At 54.7% G+C, this 16,658-nt stretch overlaps 1 protein-coding gene across 1 annotated transcript in view; it reads right to left on the bottom strand.

Annotated features, from left to right (window-relative positions):
* CERK (ceramide kinase) overlaps window positions 1–16,236 on the bottom strand; it is a 57,705-nt gene extending 41,469 nt beyond the window's left edge. The window contains exon 1 of the mRNA XM_073006584.1: window positions 15,982–16,236. Coding sequence (XP_072862685.1) covers window positions 15,982–16,123 — 142 coding nt within the window. The 5' untranslated portion in view covers window positions 16,124–16,236. The remainder of the gene's footprint in view (window positions 1–15,981) is intronic.
* Between the last annotated feature and the right edge of the window lie 422 nt (window positions 16,237–16,658).

The following is a 16,658-nucleotide window of genomic DNA, read 5'->3' as shown; positions in this document are numbered from 1 at the left end:
TCTCATTAGATATTCAGGCTGGGTATGGTGGTGTGCACCTGTAATCCCAGCACCTTGGGAGGCTGAGGAGGGAGGATCGCTTGAGCTCAGGAGTTCAGTGAGCTGTGATGGTGCCACTGCACTCCAGTCCCGGCAACAGCGCAAGGCCCCATCTCCAAATACTAAAAAAAAAATTTGTGGCCGGGCGCGGTAGCTCAAGCCTGTAATCCTAGCACTTTGGGAGGCCGAGACGGGATGATCACGAGGTCAGGAGATCGAGACCATCCTGGCTAACACGGTGAAACCAAAAAATACAAAACACTAGCTGGGCAAAGTGGCGGGCGCCTGTAGTCCCAGCTACTCAGGAGGCTGAGGCAGGAGAATGGCGTGAACCCGGGAGGCAGAGCTTGCAGTGAGCTGAGATCTGGCCACTGCACTCCAGCCTGGGCGACAGAAAGAGACTCCGTCTCAAAAAAAAAAAAAAAGAAAAATGTTTTAAATCAAAAAATAAAAAGGACGGTTATAGGTCACCTTTAAACTCAGAGCTAAATAACTGCGGGCAGCTCAATGTTACCAGACGGCGGGATGTTTTATTCAGCCGAGTCACCAGATGGAGGCTGCGATTTTTCACACAATTTGCTCAGCCATTCAAGCAGCAAATGCTGACCATTCTGGGCCAGCTACCATGTTAAATTTGGGGAAACATGCTCAAGACATGGCCTCTGTCTGCAGGACAGTGTCTGGTTCGGAAATCCAAGTGGGAGGGAGACACGTGACAGGACCCGGGACGGCTGGAACCACGGAGCGTGCAAGTGAGGCAGAGCCCAAGTGTGGCGGGACTGGAGTGCGGGGGGGGACTTCCAGGGACCCAGGGGATGACAGCATCGGACATGCTCCACCCTGGCAACCAGGAAGGGCCAATTCCACCCGAGCCAGCTGGGGCATGTTCATCTGGTGGGCAGCTGCAATTACAGGCCTGCACATCAAAGAAAGTTCTGGGCTGGGAGCAGAGCCATGGGAGGTGACGGGTAACTGAAGTCCAAGGCCTGAAAGAACTTGCCCAGGAGAGCATGAGATTGAAGACAGCAAAGCCGAGTTTGAGCAAGCTGGCTTCCAAAAGCTTATTCTGGAATTACTGTTAGGCATGTATGATATATTTTTATACAGAACGCCGCTATAATTTGTGGTTAGCTTCCTAGGTTGGCTATAAAACCTGCAATATAGCTAAAATACTATGTTTTTGCCATAGCTGAATGCAAAAAAAAAAAAAAATGCTGTAACATTTGTAGTAATTTTGCATCATTTTTAAAGTTGTTGCCCATGGAAATTAAGTTCTAGGAACCTGAGAGGGTAGTGTCTGAACTGGGCCTTTGAGCACGGCAGAAACCCTTGAAAAGTCAGTAGTGGGGCCTCCTGATTCCCTCTGAAGTGAAGCCAGCCCTGGGGGAGCAGACTTGCTGGGGACAGGGTTACAGAGGAAGAAGTCTGGCTGGAGAATGGAGGTTTCAAGGTCCCAGGAGGTGTCCGTGTGCATCCTACTCCTGGGTATAGAATGTGGGGTCCAGAGAGACTCTTAGGGACCCGACCCTCCAGTGCCCCACCTGGGCCTCCCTCTTGGCCTCCCACTTTTTTTTTTTTTTTTTTTTTTTTTTTTTTTTTGAGATGGAGTTTTGCTCTTGCTGCCCAGGCTGGAATGCAGTGGCGCGATCTCGGCTCACTGCAACCTCCACCTCCTAGTTCAAGTGATTCTCCCTCCTCAGCCTCCCAGGTAGCTGGGATTATAGGTGCCCACCACCACGCCCTGCTAATTTTTGTATTTTTAGTAGAGATGGGGTTTCGCCATGTTAGCCAGGCTGGTCTCGAACTCCTGACCTCAGATGATCCACCTGCCTCAACCTCCCAAAGTGCTGGGATTACAGGCATGAACTACCACACCATCTTGCCCTCGAGGCTGTGACTCTAGAACACAATTTCCACCCATTTCTTATTCTCCTCTCCTTTAGAACCCTGAACCCTGATGCTCCAGGCTCCTCTCCGCTCTGCGGGTTGGCATCCACACAGGACAGCCACGCGGGATCTCAGGGCATCTCATACACCCGCACGTGGATCAGCTTCCCTGTCTCCACCACCAGCCTTCGGATGCGGCTCTTCTCGTCTGGCACGGCTCGCCTCCTTAACCACCCCCTATTTCTTGAGGTACTGGCCTTGCCCTCCCGGTCCTGCAGGGACGTGACCATGGCACTGAAACCCTGTGAGTGCACCTGACACCATGGCATCCTCGTCCTATGAGATAGAGCTAATGCCAGGCCTCTGCAGCTCCGGGACCCAGCGCGGGCCACGCTCGGGGCAGGGTTCAATGACACAGACAGTGAATCAGGAATCCACCACCTATGGATATGACAATGCACACCGCGATCTTCCTGGACGGCTGAGCGCAGGCTTCGGGACCTGCTAGTGCCTGTGGATAACCACAACCATGGCTGTCTGATAGGAAGCGGCGACAGGCGGTGAGAACAAGCCATGGTCTGAGAGTCAGCATTCAGGTCAGTTCCCCAACACCTGATGGACTGGTTTAGGAAACTGCACAACAGATAGCACGGTAAGTTACGAGTGACTCCAGGACAGTCACCCGAGTCCACAGGTTACTAACTTTCAGCCTTGCACATTCAGTCCCACAGACTCCAAGAGCCCAGGAAGGGACTCACCATGCTGACCAGGCTGCAGGCCATGCCGTGCCAGGGGTGCCAGCATGAGGCCAGGTGGTCCACACAGGTCCTGCTGGAAGGAGTGACGCAGGCCCGGGGATGGGGAAGGGGCGGGGACAGTGTCAACGTCAGGGTCAGGGTTCAGAGGATTCCCCGTGGGTGGAGGAAGGTGACGTAGGGGCAGGAGCCAGGGAGAGGCAGAGGCCGCTGGGAGGGAGAGGGCGAGCGGCTGTGAGAGGGTGGCCGCTGGGAGGGAGAGGGCGAGCGGCTGTGAGAGGGTGGCCGCTGGGAGGGAGAGGGCGAGCGGCTGTGAGAGGGTGGCCACTCTGGGCGGAGGGATGACGATCCCACTTGAGTATGACTGAATAACTACAAGTGTTCACGACAGGACAGGAGACTGAACCAAGGACACCGTGGGGTGAGTCCAGGTACCTTCTGCCACACTGGACCTGCAGCAAGGTGTGCCTGCTCCTCTGGTGTGAGAAAAAGACACAGATGCCAGCGGGGGTCATTCGTTTACACACACATTCCTTTTACACAGATTAATAAATGGAATTATTGTCTCTGAAAAGGGACAGGAAAGTTAACAGACGAATAAAATTCAATCTTGTCTGCACAGCTTGAGGAATGTCAAGAATAAGAACACAGGGCGGACACAGTGGCTCACGCCTGTAATCCCAGCACTCTGGGAGGCCAAGGCAGATGGATCACTTGAGGTTAGGAGTTCAAGACCAGCCTGGCCAACATGGTGAAACCCCGTCTCTACTAAAAATACACAAGTTAGCCAGGTGTGGTGGTGTGTTCGCGTAATCCCAGCTACTCAGGAGGCTGAGGCATTAGTTGCTTGAACCCAGGAGGCGGAGGTTGCAGTGAGCTGAGATTACACCAGTGCACTCCGGCCTGGGCAACAGAGTGAGACTCAGTCTCAGGAAAACAAAAAAAAAGAAGAAGAATATCGCTGACCTCTGAACAACATGGGCTTAACCTTCGAGGGTCCACTGACGTGGGGAGTTTTCATTTCTCTTTTTTTTTTTTGAGACGGAGTCTTGCTCTTGTTGCCCAGGCTGGAGTACAGTGGCGTAATCTTGGCACACTGCAACCTCCGCTTCCTAGTTTCAAGCGATTCTCCTGCCTCAGCCTCCTGAGTAGCTGGGATTATAGGAGCCTGCCACCATATCTGGCTAACTTTTGTACTCTCAGTAGAGATGGGGTTTCACCATGTTGGCCAGGATGGTCTCGAACTTCTGACCTCAGGTGATCTGCCCGCCTCGGCCTCCCAAAGTGCTGGCATTACAGGCATGAGCCACCACGCCCAGCTGGATTTTTCAATAAAAGTGGCACTGAGCTCAGCTGCCTCTCTTGCCTCCCCTTCCACCTCCTCCATCTCGTCCGCCTCCGCCACCCCTGAGACAGCACGACCGATCCCTCCTCTTCTCTTCCTCCTCAGCCCACTCAACGTGAAGACCACCAGGATGGAGACCTTTGTGATGATCCACTTCCACTTGCCGGATAGTAAACATATTTTCTCTTCCTTAGGGTTTTCTTAACCACATTTTCTTTTCTCTAGCTTACTTTACTGTAGTAACACAGCATACAATTCAGGCCACAGAGGAAATATGTGTTCATCGGCTATTTATGTTATCGCAAGGCATCCAGTCAACAGTAGGCTGTTAGTAGTTAAGTGCTGGGGAAGTCAAAAGTTTTCAACTGCACGGGGCTGGGGCACTAACTCCCATGTTGTTTGGGGGTCACCTGCACTGGGTATGGCTCAGGACAGGGCTTCCTCGATGACTCAGGAGACTTGAAGTGGTGCGGCCAGGGTGGGAACACATTCTCCAGGTGGTGACGAGTGGCTGGACTTGGCGTGGCTTTGGCCTGCATGCGGCTGCTGTCTTACTGCAGGTAAGTCGCTAAGCCTGGAGCATGGCTGTAAAGGGGGTGGAATGATGAACCCCACAGGGGTTTTAGAAACTGTAGTAAGATAAAGGGTGAAAAAGTTTCAAGCACAAAAATGTCTGATAAATGATGGTTTCCTTTCTTGTCAAAAAGGCTGGGCTCGGCCGGGCGGAGTGGCTCAAGCCTGTAATCCTGCCACTGTGGGAGGCTGAGGTGGGCGGATCATGAGGTCAGAAGATCGAGACCATCCAGGCTAACACGGCGAAACCCCATCTCTACTAAATATATTCAAAAAATTAGCCAGGCGTGGTGGCGGGCACTTGTAGTCCCAGCTACTTGGGAGGCTGAGGCAGGAGAATGGCATGAACCTGGGAGGCAGAGCTTGCAGTGAGCCAAGATCACACCACCGCACTCCAGCCTGGGCAACAGAGAGCAAGACTCCGTCTCAAAAATAAAACAAAACAAAAAAGGGCTGGGCTCGAGATGGAGGCTGTGCCTCCCTCAGGCCATTGTCCCTGTGTTAAGCTGGGGACTCCACAGTGAGACGCCTCCAGCCTGGCAGCACTCACCCCTCCTCCCGCTCTCCTCACCTCGGTGTGTCACGGGCATTACACCCTAGTCTTCGAAACTCTGATTTCTAATTAGGAAACAAAGAACCGGGCCAAGAATCTGAACAAATGGAGAGCAGCTCCCTGCAGGGGGGCTCAGGAAACGCTCGCCAGCGTCTGCCGGTTGGAGAGCTGTCGCCTGCTCATCTGAGGGCAGGTCATGCGGACAGCAGTGGGGCCACCGAGGGCTGGCACACAGGAGAATGCAGACGGTTCTCTAGAAGCAGAAGGAACTGCCCTCCGAGGGTGAGTCTCAATGTGCTGGCTCCAAGCGGCATCCCCGCACAGCACATAGCGTGTAGACATGCCACAGCATCCGTGGGAGAAAACACACTTGACCCGGGTGGACAGACGCTGTGGGAACATCTCGCAAAGGGCGGAAGGTGGGAATTTGGGGCACCTTCATATTCTTTTTTTTTTTTTTTTGAGACGGAGTCTTGCTCTGTCGGCCAGGCTGGAGTACAGTGGCCGGATCTCGGGTCACTGCAAGCTCCGCCTCCCGGGTTTACGCCATTCTCCTGCCTCAGCCTCCCGAGTAGCTGGGACTACAGGCGCCCGCCACCTCGCCTGGCTAGTTTTTTGTATTTTTTAGTAGAGACGGGGTTTCACTGGATTAGCCAGGATGGTCTCGATCTCCTGACCTCGTGATCCGCCTGACTCGGCCTCCCAAAGTGCTGGGATTACAGGCTTGAGCCACCGCGCCCGGCCACCTTCATATTCTTTTGCTGGCAGAGACAAATTCTCCTGCCCATGAGACACCACGGTGACGCATATTGACATGTAGTGAGCTCTCCAATAAAGGTAACGATCAAATGGCCATCACATTCCAGAAAAATCAAATGCCACGTCAGCGAGTGAGCCTGGCCTCCTGGTTCTCGGGCGGCTCACGTGTTTGCTGGCTCCCTCTCTCTCTGCAGACTGCTGCAGCATTTGCCACAGTCCAGGTGACGCCTACTAGGGGCAGCTGAGAGCACGCTGGCTTCCAGTTGCTTCTTTTTCCATTCTGTTCTCTGTGTTTTTTAGTGCTTGTTGTGATCCACTAAAATCAAATTTATTTCACGCTGGTGACTCACAGATGAAAACAGTGCCTGCTGTCAATCAGTTTTGACACTAGAAGTTCCTGGATCAAACTGAGCCACGCGCAGTGGCCTCCCGTCCAGCAGGAGGGCGCACAGGTTTCCCGTGTGTCACAGGAGCACTGAGTGTCTGCCAGTGACACGGGTACACATGTGTGAGCATGCTCACGGCAGGGCAGGGTCAAGGTGGCGGAATACGCCGCTCCAGGCCTCACGCAGTCGTCGGGAGGCCCCAGATGTCTTTCGCCTCTTGGGAATATGCAATGAGACAAAAGCAAGTTCACAGCCAAGGGCGCAGCTGTCCCTGGGACTCTCCACTAAAGCAACCTGCCACGTGAGAGCCGGCAAAAGGAAGTGGGTGAGAGAGCAGGCCGCTGCTCACTGTGCCCACTGGAGAAGTGCCAAGTCCAGTGTGGAAGTCTGTGGATCATACCCACACACAGTGCAGGGGATGCTGAGGCCCAGGAGAAGTGGCACAGGCCACAATGACCTCCGCATGCCCGGCCCGCTTAGAGTCCAAGCAGTAAGGGTCACCCCAGAGGAAGAACACCCAAGAGATCCGAGCGGCTGGGAGTCCTGATTTCCCCTGCAATTACATGCAACGCAAACACATTTCCCTGGCAACCCGCCACTCAATAAACACGAGCCGTGTGAACATCTGATCTTCAATAAAAATTAAAGGTGAGCGCTTGCCTATGCCAAGGAAGACCAAAAACCAGCCCTGCCCACCACTGCCAGGGAGAGTCCAGAAATCCCACATGCAGCAAACTCAGAGAGTGGTCAAACTGTCCCCCTTCCCTCCCCGCCCACCACGTCCACCCCGACACAGCCCTTGATGGGTCTGATACACAGACAGAAGGTGGGAGAAGCCAGAACGCATGTGGTGCCCACAGGTCAGCCCTGAGCTGCGACTTATCCAGACACGATTGCACGTCTGTGTCCCCAGCCCTTGTCTCTGCTGCAGGTGCTGTTGTTACACAGGGATGTGCCCAAGTTTGGATTTTTATGGGAAACCTTCTGATTGTAGAACATTAGTTACAATTTTAAAAGGAAAAGAAAAACTCACCATGCAAATCAAACAAAGAAAAAAATATGTGGCAAATTTAGCCCAAAGACCTCTGCTCTGCAACCCAGTGAGCCTGAGCCATGGTTACTCTGACCACACGGATGATGAAGAAAATCTCATAGCAAGCCCCCAAAGTTCATGATGCTGGGATAAGGTACCTGCCAATTATAACTTACTGCTATTTCATGCCATAAAATGTGACCCTTTGACCCTTGTCAGCACATCATTAGTAGCCACCAATGTCTCTCTCTCTCTTTTTTATTTTTATTTTTTTAAGACAGGTCTTGCTCTGTCACCCAGGCTGGAGTACACGGGTGCAGTCTCATATCACTGCAGCCTCAACCTCCCAGGCTCATGCAATCCTCCCACCTCAGCCTCCCAAGTAGTTGGGACCACAGGTGTGTGCCACCATGCCCAGCTATTTTGTTTTTTTGTTTTTTTTGGAGAGATGGGGTCTCTCTATGTTAACCTGGTTGGTCTCTCTAACTCCTGAGCTCAAGCGATCCACCCGCTCAGCCTCCCAAAGTGTTGGGATTATAGGCGTGAGCCACTGTGCCCAGCCTTTTTAGTTCTAGGGACACATCTCAAGTAAACAGTGTCCATTCCCTGTGGAACCCACCCCAGAAATCCTTCCTTGTCCCAACATCCCCTGATACCAGCCTGAGGGTGCTGTGGTCTGCCTGCCCCACTCTCAGGCAGGGGCCTGGTCAGCACCCCCAGGACCACCCGGTGACCACCCAAGGTCCGAGGGCTTCTGAACGTCCTGCGCATGCCCCAACCCCCCCCCGCCCCCGGCCCTGCCAGCCCCGCCACTCCTTAGCATGGATGCTCCGTTAGCATGCACGAGAGGCCTGGACCCGAGGATGCCAAATCATTCCTCTCAGGAAACAGGACTGTGGCATGTGGACGGGCATGTCACCTGCACAGCCCACGTGGCAGCCAACACCCAGGACTGTATTTTTCCTGTTAAGCCAGGAGGCTCTGGAGGACAGCGTGGAGTCACGCACCTGCGCAGCCCCTGTCTGTGGGTTCCGGAAGTGAATCAGGCTAATCCTAGACCTGCTTAGACGACACCCGCAGAACTGAAGTCCACACCAGTCGGCATCTCAACACAGAACACCCACCGTCCCCACTCCACGCCACTGTCAGGCCACAGGAAACCTGCGCCAGCCTCCCATCCTAGCGACGAGACGGGGTGTCTGAGGGTTCCAGGACCATACGGTGCCTCAGGGAACTTTGTCATGGGAACTGGACTGATGTTTGCTCCAGGAACCCTGCTCTTCCCGCCGGGCACCCTGCTACGAAAGGCCACGGGGCCTACTTCAATCCCAGAGTCCCTGCCTTTGAAGAGGGAGCTCACCCCAGATTCTGGAGCAGCCTCGCTCTGGGTCCCCACTCCCCACCTGTGAGCTGAGCTCTAAGTCCCACGTCTCCACCTCCGAGAAGACAACAAGGGGCATCTCAGAGGGCTGTGGGGATCCCATTGGGTGTGAAGCCCACAGCACCGCAGGGCACAGCACACACTGGCCTACATGGAAAGCAGCATTCAGACGTCCAGTTCTGGCCAGGATGAAGCAAGCCCGACTGCCTGTCTCTCCCACCCACTACAACGAAAAACTCTGGACAAGATAGAAGAAACAGGCAATGAACCGAGGACACCAGAGATCCACAGCGGCAGGCCTGCTGGTTGGAGAGGCTGGCGTGCAGAGTCAACGGCTGGGAGCCAGGTTTACCTCCAGCTCTGGCCCCAGGGATGGCTGAGCTATGGGGCAGCGGGGTGGGTGCAGGTCCTGTCCCAGAGGAGCCAGGGTGTGCTGGGGGCAGAGGGGCGCTCAGAGCAGAGGGGGCTGGAGCAGGAATACTTGGCTCTGAGAATGACCAGATGAGTCCAGCCTCGCTCCTGAGAGACCAAACCAGGGCAGCCAGGGCCTCGGAGGCTGGGCAGCCAGGGCCCACCTCCCTCGCCACGTGAGACAGACCTGCCATCTGTGCCTAGCCAGACTGAGTACCTGCTTTTGAGAAAGAAACATTGGCTGGCTCTGGTGTCTCATGCCTGTAAGTCCAGCACTTTGGGAGGCTGAAGCAGGAGGACTGCTTGAGGCCAGAAGATTGAGACCAACCTGGACAACATAGTGAGGCCCTGTCTCTACAAAATAAATTTTAAAAATTAGCCAGAATGACGGTACATGCCTGTAGTCCCGGCTACCTAAGAGGGTGAGGTAGCAGGACAGCTTGCGCCCTAGAGGTTGAGGCTGCAGTGAGCCGAAACTGAGCCACTGCACTCCGGCCTGCGAAACAGTGAGACTGTAAATAAATTAATAAATTAATGTAATTAAATAGAAAAATTGTCCAAAGGACTTTATTTTTTATTTTTATTTTTTTAAGAGACAGGGTCTTGCTCTGTCACTCAGGACGGAGTGCAGTGGTGCAATCACGGAACACCGTAACCTCAAATTCCTGGCGTCAGATGCTCCTCCTGCCTCAGCCTCCTGAGTAGCTGGGACTACAGGCATGCGCAACACCCAGCCTCCAAAAAACATTAACAGGACTCGGCCTTACAAAATAATGTCATTGTGGGTTGTTTCCTGGATATTTGGAACATTATTTTATAAGGCCGAGACGGGGTTTCACCGTGTTAGCCACAATGGTCTCTATCTCCTGACCTCATGATCCGCCCGCCTCGGCTTCCCAAAGTGCTGGGATTACAGGTGTGAGCCACCGCGCCCAGCTGGGTTAACATTTTTTAAACATTTTAAACTGATATAAAAATTGATGGCTGGGTGCGGTGGCTCACACCTCCCAAAGTGCTGGGATTACAGGCGTGAGCCGAGATCACGCCCCTGCGCTCCAGCCCGGGTGACAGAGCAAGACTCCGTCTCTAAAAACAAAACAAAACAAAACAGAAAACAAAACAAAACAAAAAAACCCACAAAAAATTAGCCACGTGTGGTGGCGGGCGCCTGTAATTCCAGCTACTGGGGAGGCTGAGGCAGGAGAATGGCGTGAACCCGGGAGGCGGAGCTTGCAGTGAGCTGAGATCCGGCCACTGCACTCCAGCCTGGGCGACAGAGTGAGACTCTGTCTCAAAAAAAAAAAAAAGTTAACCTTTTCTCTATCCTATTTGTTGCACATGGTACCTCCATCATTTTTAATTTTTATGTTATTATTATTATTGTTATTATTATTTGAGATGGAATCTCGCTCTGTTGCCAGGCTGGAGTACCGTGGCACAATCTCAGCTCACTGCAACCTCCGCCTCCCGGGTTCAAGCGATTGTTCTGCCTCAGCCTCCTGAGTGGCTGGGATTACAGGCGCCTGCCAACACACTCAGCTAATTTTTGTATTTTTAGTAGAGTTGGGGTTTCACCATGTTGGCCAGGTTGGTCACGAACTCCTGACCTCAAGTGATCTGCCCACCTTAGCCTCTCAAAGTGCTGGGATTGCAGGTGTGAGCCACCGCACCCGGCCCCCATCATTTTTTAAACAATTTATGGTATCTTACAAAAGACATTTTAAAATTATTGAGTCAAATAATCTAGCTTTTTCTTTATTCTTTCTGGATTCCATCTTGGTTAGGAGAGCCTTTTCCCATTCCAATATTATAAATTGTCCTCTATTTTCTTGTAAGAATTCACAGCTGGGGGCAGTGGCTCACGCCTGTAATCCCAGCACTTTGGGAGGCCGAGGCAGGCAGATCATATGAGGTCAGGAGTTTGAGACCAGCCTGGCCAACATGGTGAAAGCCTGTCTCTACTAAAAATACAAAAATTAGCCTGGCATGGTGGCAGGTGCCTGTAATCCCAGCTCCTCAGGAGGCTAAGGCAGGAGAATCACTTGAATCCGGGAGGCGGAGGTTGCAGTGAGCCGAGATCTCGCCACTTCACTCCAGCCTGGGGAACAGAAGAAGACTCCAAAAATATAATAAAATATATTATATACACTCAAAAATACATATATATACACACACACATTTTCCTAGGATTCAGCTTTCTACTCTTAAATATGCATCCAAGAGGAGCAAAAGCATAGCCCCCAAAGGATCAGGGTGTCTTTATCCACACAGTCAAGCTGAATGGACTGGGAACTGTCCAGAAGCCCATCAGCAGGTAGACGGATACACTAGTGTACCCACACAATGCAATATGACTAGTAACCAGAAAGATGGAACCGCTGACATGATGAATCTTAAAAAAAACCAAAATGAGATAAAGCAGCTGGGCACAAAGAAGTGCACATGGCACGATTCCATTTACATGAAACTCTATTAGCATCGCACCCGTCCCTGGCGAGAAAACAGCCCAGGGCCCAGGAGAAGGTTCTGGGCTGCTGCTATCTGGGTGATGTTTACACAGGTGCACGCAATTATCAAAATTTATCCAACTATGTGCCTTAAAATGTCTGAGTTTTATTGCAGGAAATTAGACCTTGATAAAGTCAATTTTTTAAAATCATGTTTTAGGAGGGGAATTAGTAGCGTGGAAAACACTCTGCAATATGTTTTCTCAGCTTTTCTTTCATGCATATTTACATATACACAAATACCAAATATTAATCACATCTAAGTCGAAGAATGACTTTTTGTGTATGCTTTTCCGTGTTTTCTAGATATTATTAAATCAACATGACTTACTTTTGTAAGCAGGAAAAAATTTTTAAAGTATCTGTGGCATGCCTATGTTTTGCCAGACACTTTGCAGGGTGTGCTGAGGACACGACAGCACTGACCTGCCCAGTGAGTTCACCACCAGCCTGGGACATCCCAAGTGGGGTTAGTGCAAGGAAGGGGAGGATCCTCCCACAAAGGTAGAGCCTGGGCAGCAGCCCCCTCACCCACCAACACACACCCACATACACACACACACACTTCCCAGGCCCAGGGTTTATCTAAGTGTTTTGCGACAGCCAGGGGAAATAACCCAGATATCAACGCAGTGTTTCCAGTTCAACGAGCATGACCCACTTCGAGTTCCTGTTTTTGTCCTGCCCTACTTCCCACCAGGCTGGTGGCCCAGGGCACGGCTGTCGCGGCTTCCTCAGGTGCCTGGGTGAGGTTCTGGCCCAGGAAGCTGCAGCGATCCGAATTGCTAGTCCTTGTCTTTGCTCTTGTACAGGTCAGTCACTGTCCCAGCATGATGACCCACAGAGGAAAGTGCACGTGCCTGGGTTCAAAGCCAGCTCCCTCTGTACATCACTGCCTCTGGGCCCAGTCAATTCCCACTCCTACTGTCCACATCTGAAACAGGGGTGATGCTACAGAGAAAACAAAGGAGTCGGAATAACTAAGTGGCCACCCCAGCAGGGCACACACAGTGGCCTTGCCTTTGTCCTTAGCCCATCAGTCACCTGGAGCTCCAGGGCTGTTCCTGCCTCATCTTACAGGTCTCCTAGGACCAGTTTTAGAACAATTCTTCACCTCTCATCATTCCTCCACCTAGTCAATCCCAGTGTGCCCAGATACACCTGGGGGAGTGGCAAGAGGTGGGCAATGCCACCTTGCTGACCAAATTAAATATCCTGTGAGCTGGGTTCACATTCTTCTGCCCTACTATGGCCCTACTGACCTCAAGCATATAAGAATCGAACCTGCGCCTGATTCCTTCTGAGGACTGTAAAGTTATGAGAAAAAACCAAGAGACAGTGTGGCTGTATTTCTGAACTCATTCACAACTCAGCGTTTCCCAACTTGCTGAGATTTTCCCATCGCGTGGGAGAGCACTCCTGGGTGGAGCGGGCAGGCTGCTTCCTGGAGGGAGCCCACCAGCCAGGGCCACCAGCCAGGGCCCCACCAGCCATGGCCCTACCAACCAGGGCCCTCCCTCTCCAAGAGGGACCAAGCTCCCAGCAGGCCAGTCAAGCAGCTCAGGATGAACCTGCACAAAAACGCCTTGGCTTAGCGAGAGTGAAGCTTAATAAGCATGCCGAGAGGCAAACCCCAGCACGCTGGACAAAAGCAGACGCCACGCCGCATCAAGCCCTGACCCAGGCGACTAGAAGCCATAATGGGAGCTGGCCAGGGACGCCAAGGCAGAAAGCAGTGATGACTGACCTCCCACACAGACGCCCTGTAGGTGGGATCTGGTGTCTCCACGGCGGCTGGAGCCCGTGGGAGGCCTTACAGCCCAGTGGCTACAAGCACCGCAGCTGATTGGACCAGTCACTTCCAGTCCCTGCAGATCAGCCCCTTCATCCCTAGGATGGGAGCAGCTGCCCCTCAGGAACCCATCCGGTTTAAAGCCCAGTGGTCCGCACTTAGGAAGTGCTTGGGGAGGCAGTCATTTTCCTGAAGCCTAGGGATTTACAACAAAGTACAAATCCTTCGGGCCCAGGCCAGGCATCTGTTCTTGTGTGTTGGCCCTGTTAGGTAATATTTGAGGTGTGACGTTTCTCCCAAAAGGGACATGAGACAGACCTTAGAAAAGTCAAGTCTCAGATGCCCAGCCACAGACAGGTGACCCCAGGGCTGGAAACCAAGGGTTAGTCATGGGTCTGAGACCACCCCTCGACCTTGGCCCCACCTAACGTTCAGCTCTGTCCCCACCAGCACCCAGCCCGCAGCTCCTCACAGCTCAGCACCAGAAACCGCCCAGAAGAACTCCTGACCTTGACTGCCCACAAGGTCTAAAGGTGGCATCCCAGCTCCACACATCCACCAGGGAACCCTGGCCTCCGCCACACCCATCCCTGTCTGCCCACAGGGTCTAAAGGTGTCACCCCAGCTCTGCACATCCACCATGAATCCTGGCTTCCAACACACTCACCCCAATAATTAAAAAGAAAAAAGCCTGGGCGCCATGGCTCACACCTGTAATCCCAGCACTTTGGGAGGCCAAGGTGGGCGGATCACCTGAGGTCAGGAGTTCGAGACCAGCCTGGCCAACATGGTGAAACCCTGTCTCTACTAAAAATACAAAAATTAGACAGGCATGCTGGCAGGCTCCTGTAATCCCAGCTACTCTGAGGCTGAGGCAGGAAGAATTGCTTGAACCTGGGAGGCAGAGGTTGCAGTGAGCCAACATCACGCCACTGAACTCTAGCCTGGGCAACAGAGCAACACTCCGTCTCAAAAAAAAAAAAAAAAAGAAAAAGAAAAACAACAACAACAACAAAAAAAACAAAAACAAACCTTCTGTCCTCCTGCAGGGCTCTCTCTTCTAGCAAACAGCAGCTCCAACAGACCTCCTTCCCATACTCAGTCCCTCCACATCCAACCCTGACCACCGCCATCTCCCATCTGGACAGGGCCAAAGCCTCCCCATTGCAGGACCCATCCCTCTTCTGGGTCCTCCACGCAGAGGACATGAGATCCCTGGAAAATGCTAAGTTGGATAAGGCCCTCCAGGCGCTCCCACTCCACTCACTGAGAAAAGCAAGTCGCCATCTCAGCCTGTAAGGCTGCAAGAGACCTGGGCCCACTCTCCCTCCCCCCATCTCCCTTCACTCCTGCTACACTGGCCTCCTGGTGGTCTCAGGGCCTTACACTCCCCGCTTTTCCGGCCTGGATGGATCTGTCCCTGGAATGCAGAGCCCTCAGTCTCTCCAGGTCTCTGGTCAAAGCCACCGTGTGAGTGAGGGCTGCTGAGACCACCAGCTACCACACAGTGACCTACCCCACCTGCACAACCCTGCCCCGTACCCTGCAAGCTCTGTCCTCAGTGCCCAACTCCATCAGACACTTGTCTCTGTGTGCCCTCTCTCCCTTTAAGGAAAAAAGCTCTGCTGCAACAGCGACTGTGTCACACATGCTGGCCCCCGTCCGTCCCCAGCAGGCATACAATAAACATTTCCAAAGAGGGCATGAATGAAATGGAACACACAGCTACCACCCAGCCTGGGTCTCCTGTGCCGCCAACACCTCCCCCTTCTCACTGTCCAGACCTGAACCGCTGCAGTCCTCCCGCTGCCCCGGAGTGCGGAAGGGCACCTCTTTATAAGCCTCTGCCAACCTCTCTGCCACCAGACAGCTCTGCCCTAGAGCCTTGAGGAGGCCGTCCCGCCGCTGCACCGCGGCCCTCCAGGGTGGGCTGTGCGTCCTCCATGTTTACCAAAGTCACTCTTCTCCTCATCTGGAGGGCCTCTGCGGGGCAAAGCGTCAACCCGTGGCACCGAAATCAATTCCCCCATCCCGAGTAGGGAGCACACCCCACAGAAGGTCAGGGGCTCCTTCTTTAACTTCTTAACAGGAAGTCCTCCCCCTGCAAGGGCGCCTCTGAGGTTTCGGATCCCTGCTTTAAAAAAGCATCTGTTCTTGGATTAAACTGCAATGCTCGGGGTGGGGAGCGCCTGACACCCCCCTCAGGATCCATCCACAGTCCGTCTTGCACAAAGGTGCCCTGCGGACAGACCGCACCGGGGGCCACGACCCCGTGAACGCGCCCCGGGTCCCACCTCCCCGCGGGGATGGGGCGCCGGCCTCCCCTCCACTGCGCGGCGCTTTGTCCTCCGGTTCCCGGAGCAGACGGTAGCGCCCAGCCCGGACCCTGGTCCCGGCCTCCCTCCCGCCGGCCCCGACCCTCCCCGGCGCCTGCGCTCCCAGGGCCCCCGGCCTCAACACGGTCGCCCGCTCCCCGCACCCGGTCCCCCTAGCCGGGTCCCCCACGCCGCCCCCGCTCCCTGGCCCCGTACGGTCGAACCCGGGCGGCGGCGACACTCACCCGCGCCGGGGGCGCCGGCTCCGGGCCCCGGGCTCCGCCACCAGCGCAGTACCGCCCGCGCGGGCTCCAGGCTCACGGCGCAGCGCTGCTGCTTCACCCACAGCACTGAGTGCAGCGGCTCCGCCGCCCCCGTCGCCCCCATCGCCGCCGGCGGGCTTGTCCGCCAGGCGGGGGGCGCGCGGACGCCGAGGGGCGCCGGACCGTTAGCGGTCCCTGCAGTGGCCCCGGCGGCAGGCGGCGGGAGGCGGCGCTGCGTCACCCCGTACGCGGGCGGCGGGGACCGCGGAGGGGCCGGGCGAGGCGGGGCGGGGGCGAGGAGGAGGGGTGGGTAGAGGAGGGGCCGGGAGCCGAGGAGAGGCGGGGGGGACCCGAGAAGGGAAGAAGGGGGCGGAGGAGGGGGCCAGGATGGGGCGGGCCGCAGCCAGGGAGCTGGGGCCGGGAGGCGGCTGCCTTTCTCTCCTCTCCTATCCGGCGGGTGCTGGGTGCTGAGTCTGGCGCTCCCGCGGCCGGCCGGGACTCAGTGGCGCCTTCCGCGCGGGCCGCGGATCAGGCGGGGTCCGGGCGGCGCGGAAATGCAATCCTGGCGATCGGGCGCGGGGCGGGCCTGGATGGGGGCGCCACGGGCGGCGTGACCTTGGGCAGCGGGTGTCCTCTTCGATCCTGGCCTCCTGTCGGCC

This window comes from Chlorocebus sabaeus, chromosome 19 (assembly GCF_047675955.1).
Source record: "Chlorocebus sabaeus isolate Y175 chromosome 19, mChlSab1.0.hap1, whole genome shotgun sequence".
In the NCBI taxonomy this organism is placed as follows: domain Eukaryota; kingdom Metazoa; phylum Chordata; class Mammalia; order Primates; family Cercopithecidae; genus Chlorocebus; species Chlorocebus sabaeus.
Note: the sequence above shows the minus strand (reverse complement) of the source record. Positions and strands in the feature narration are given on the sequence as shown.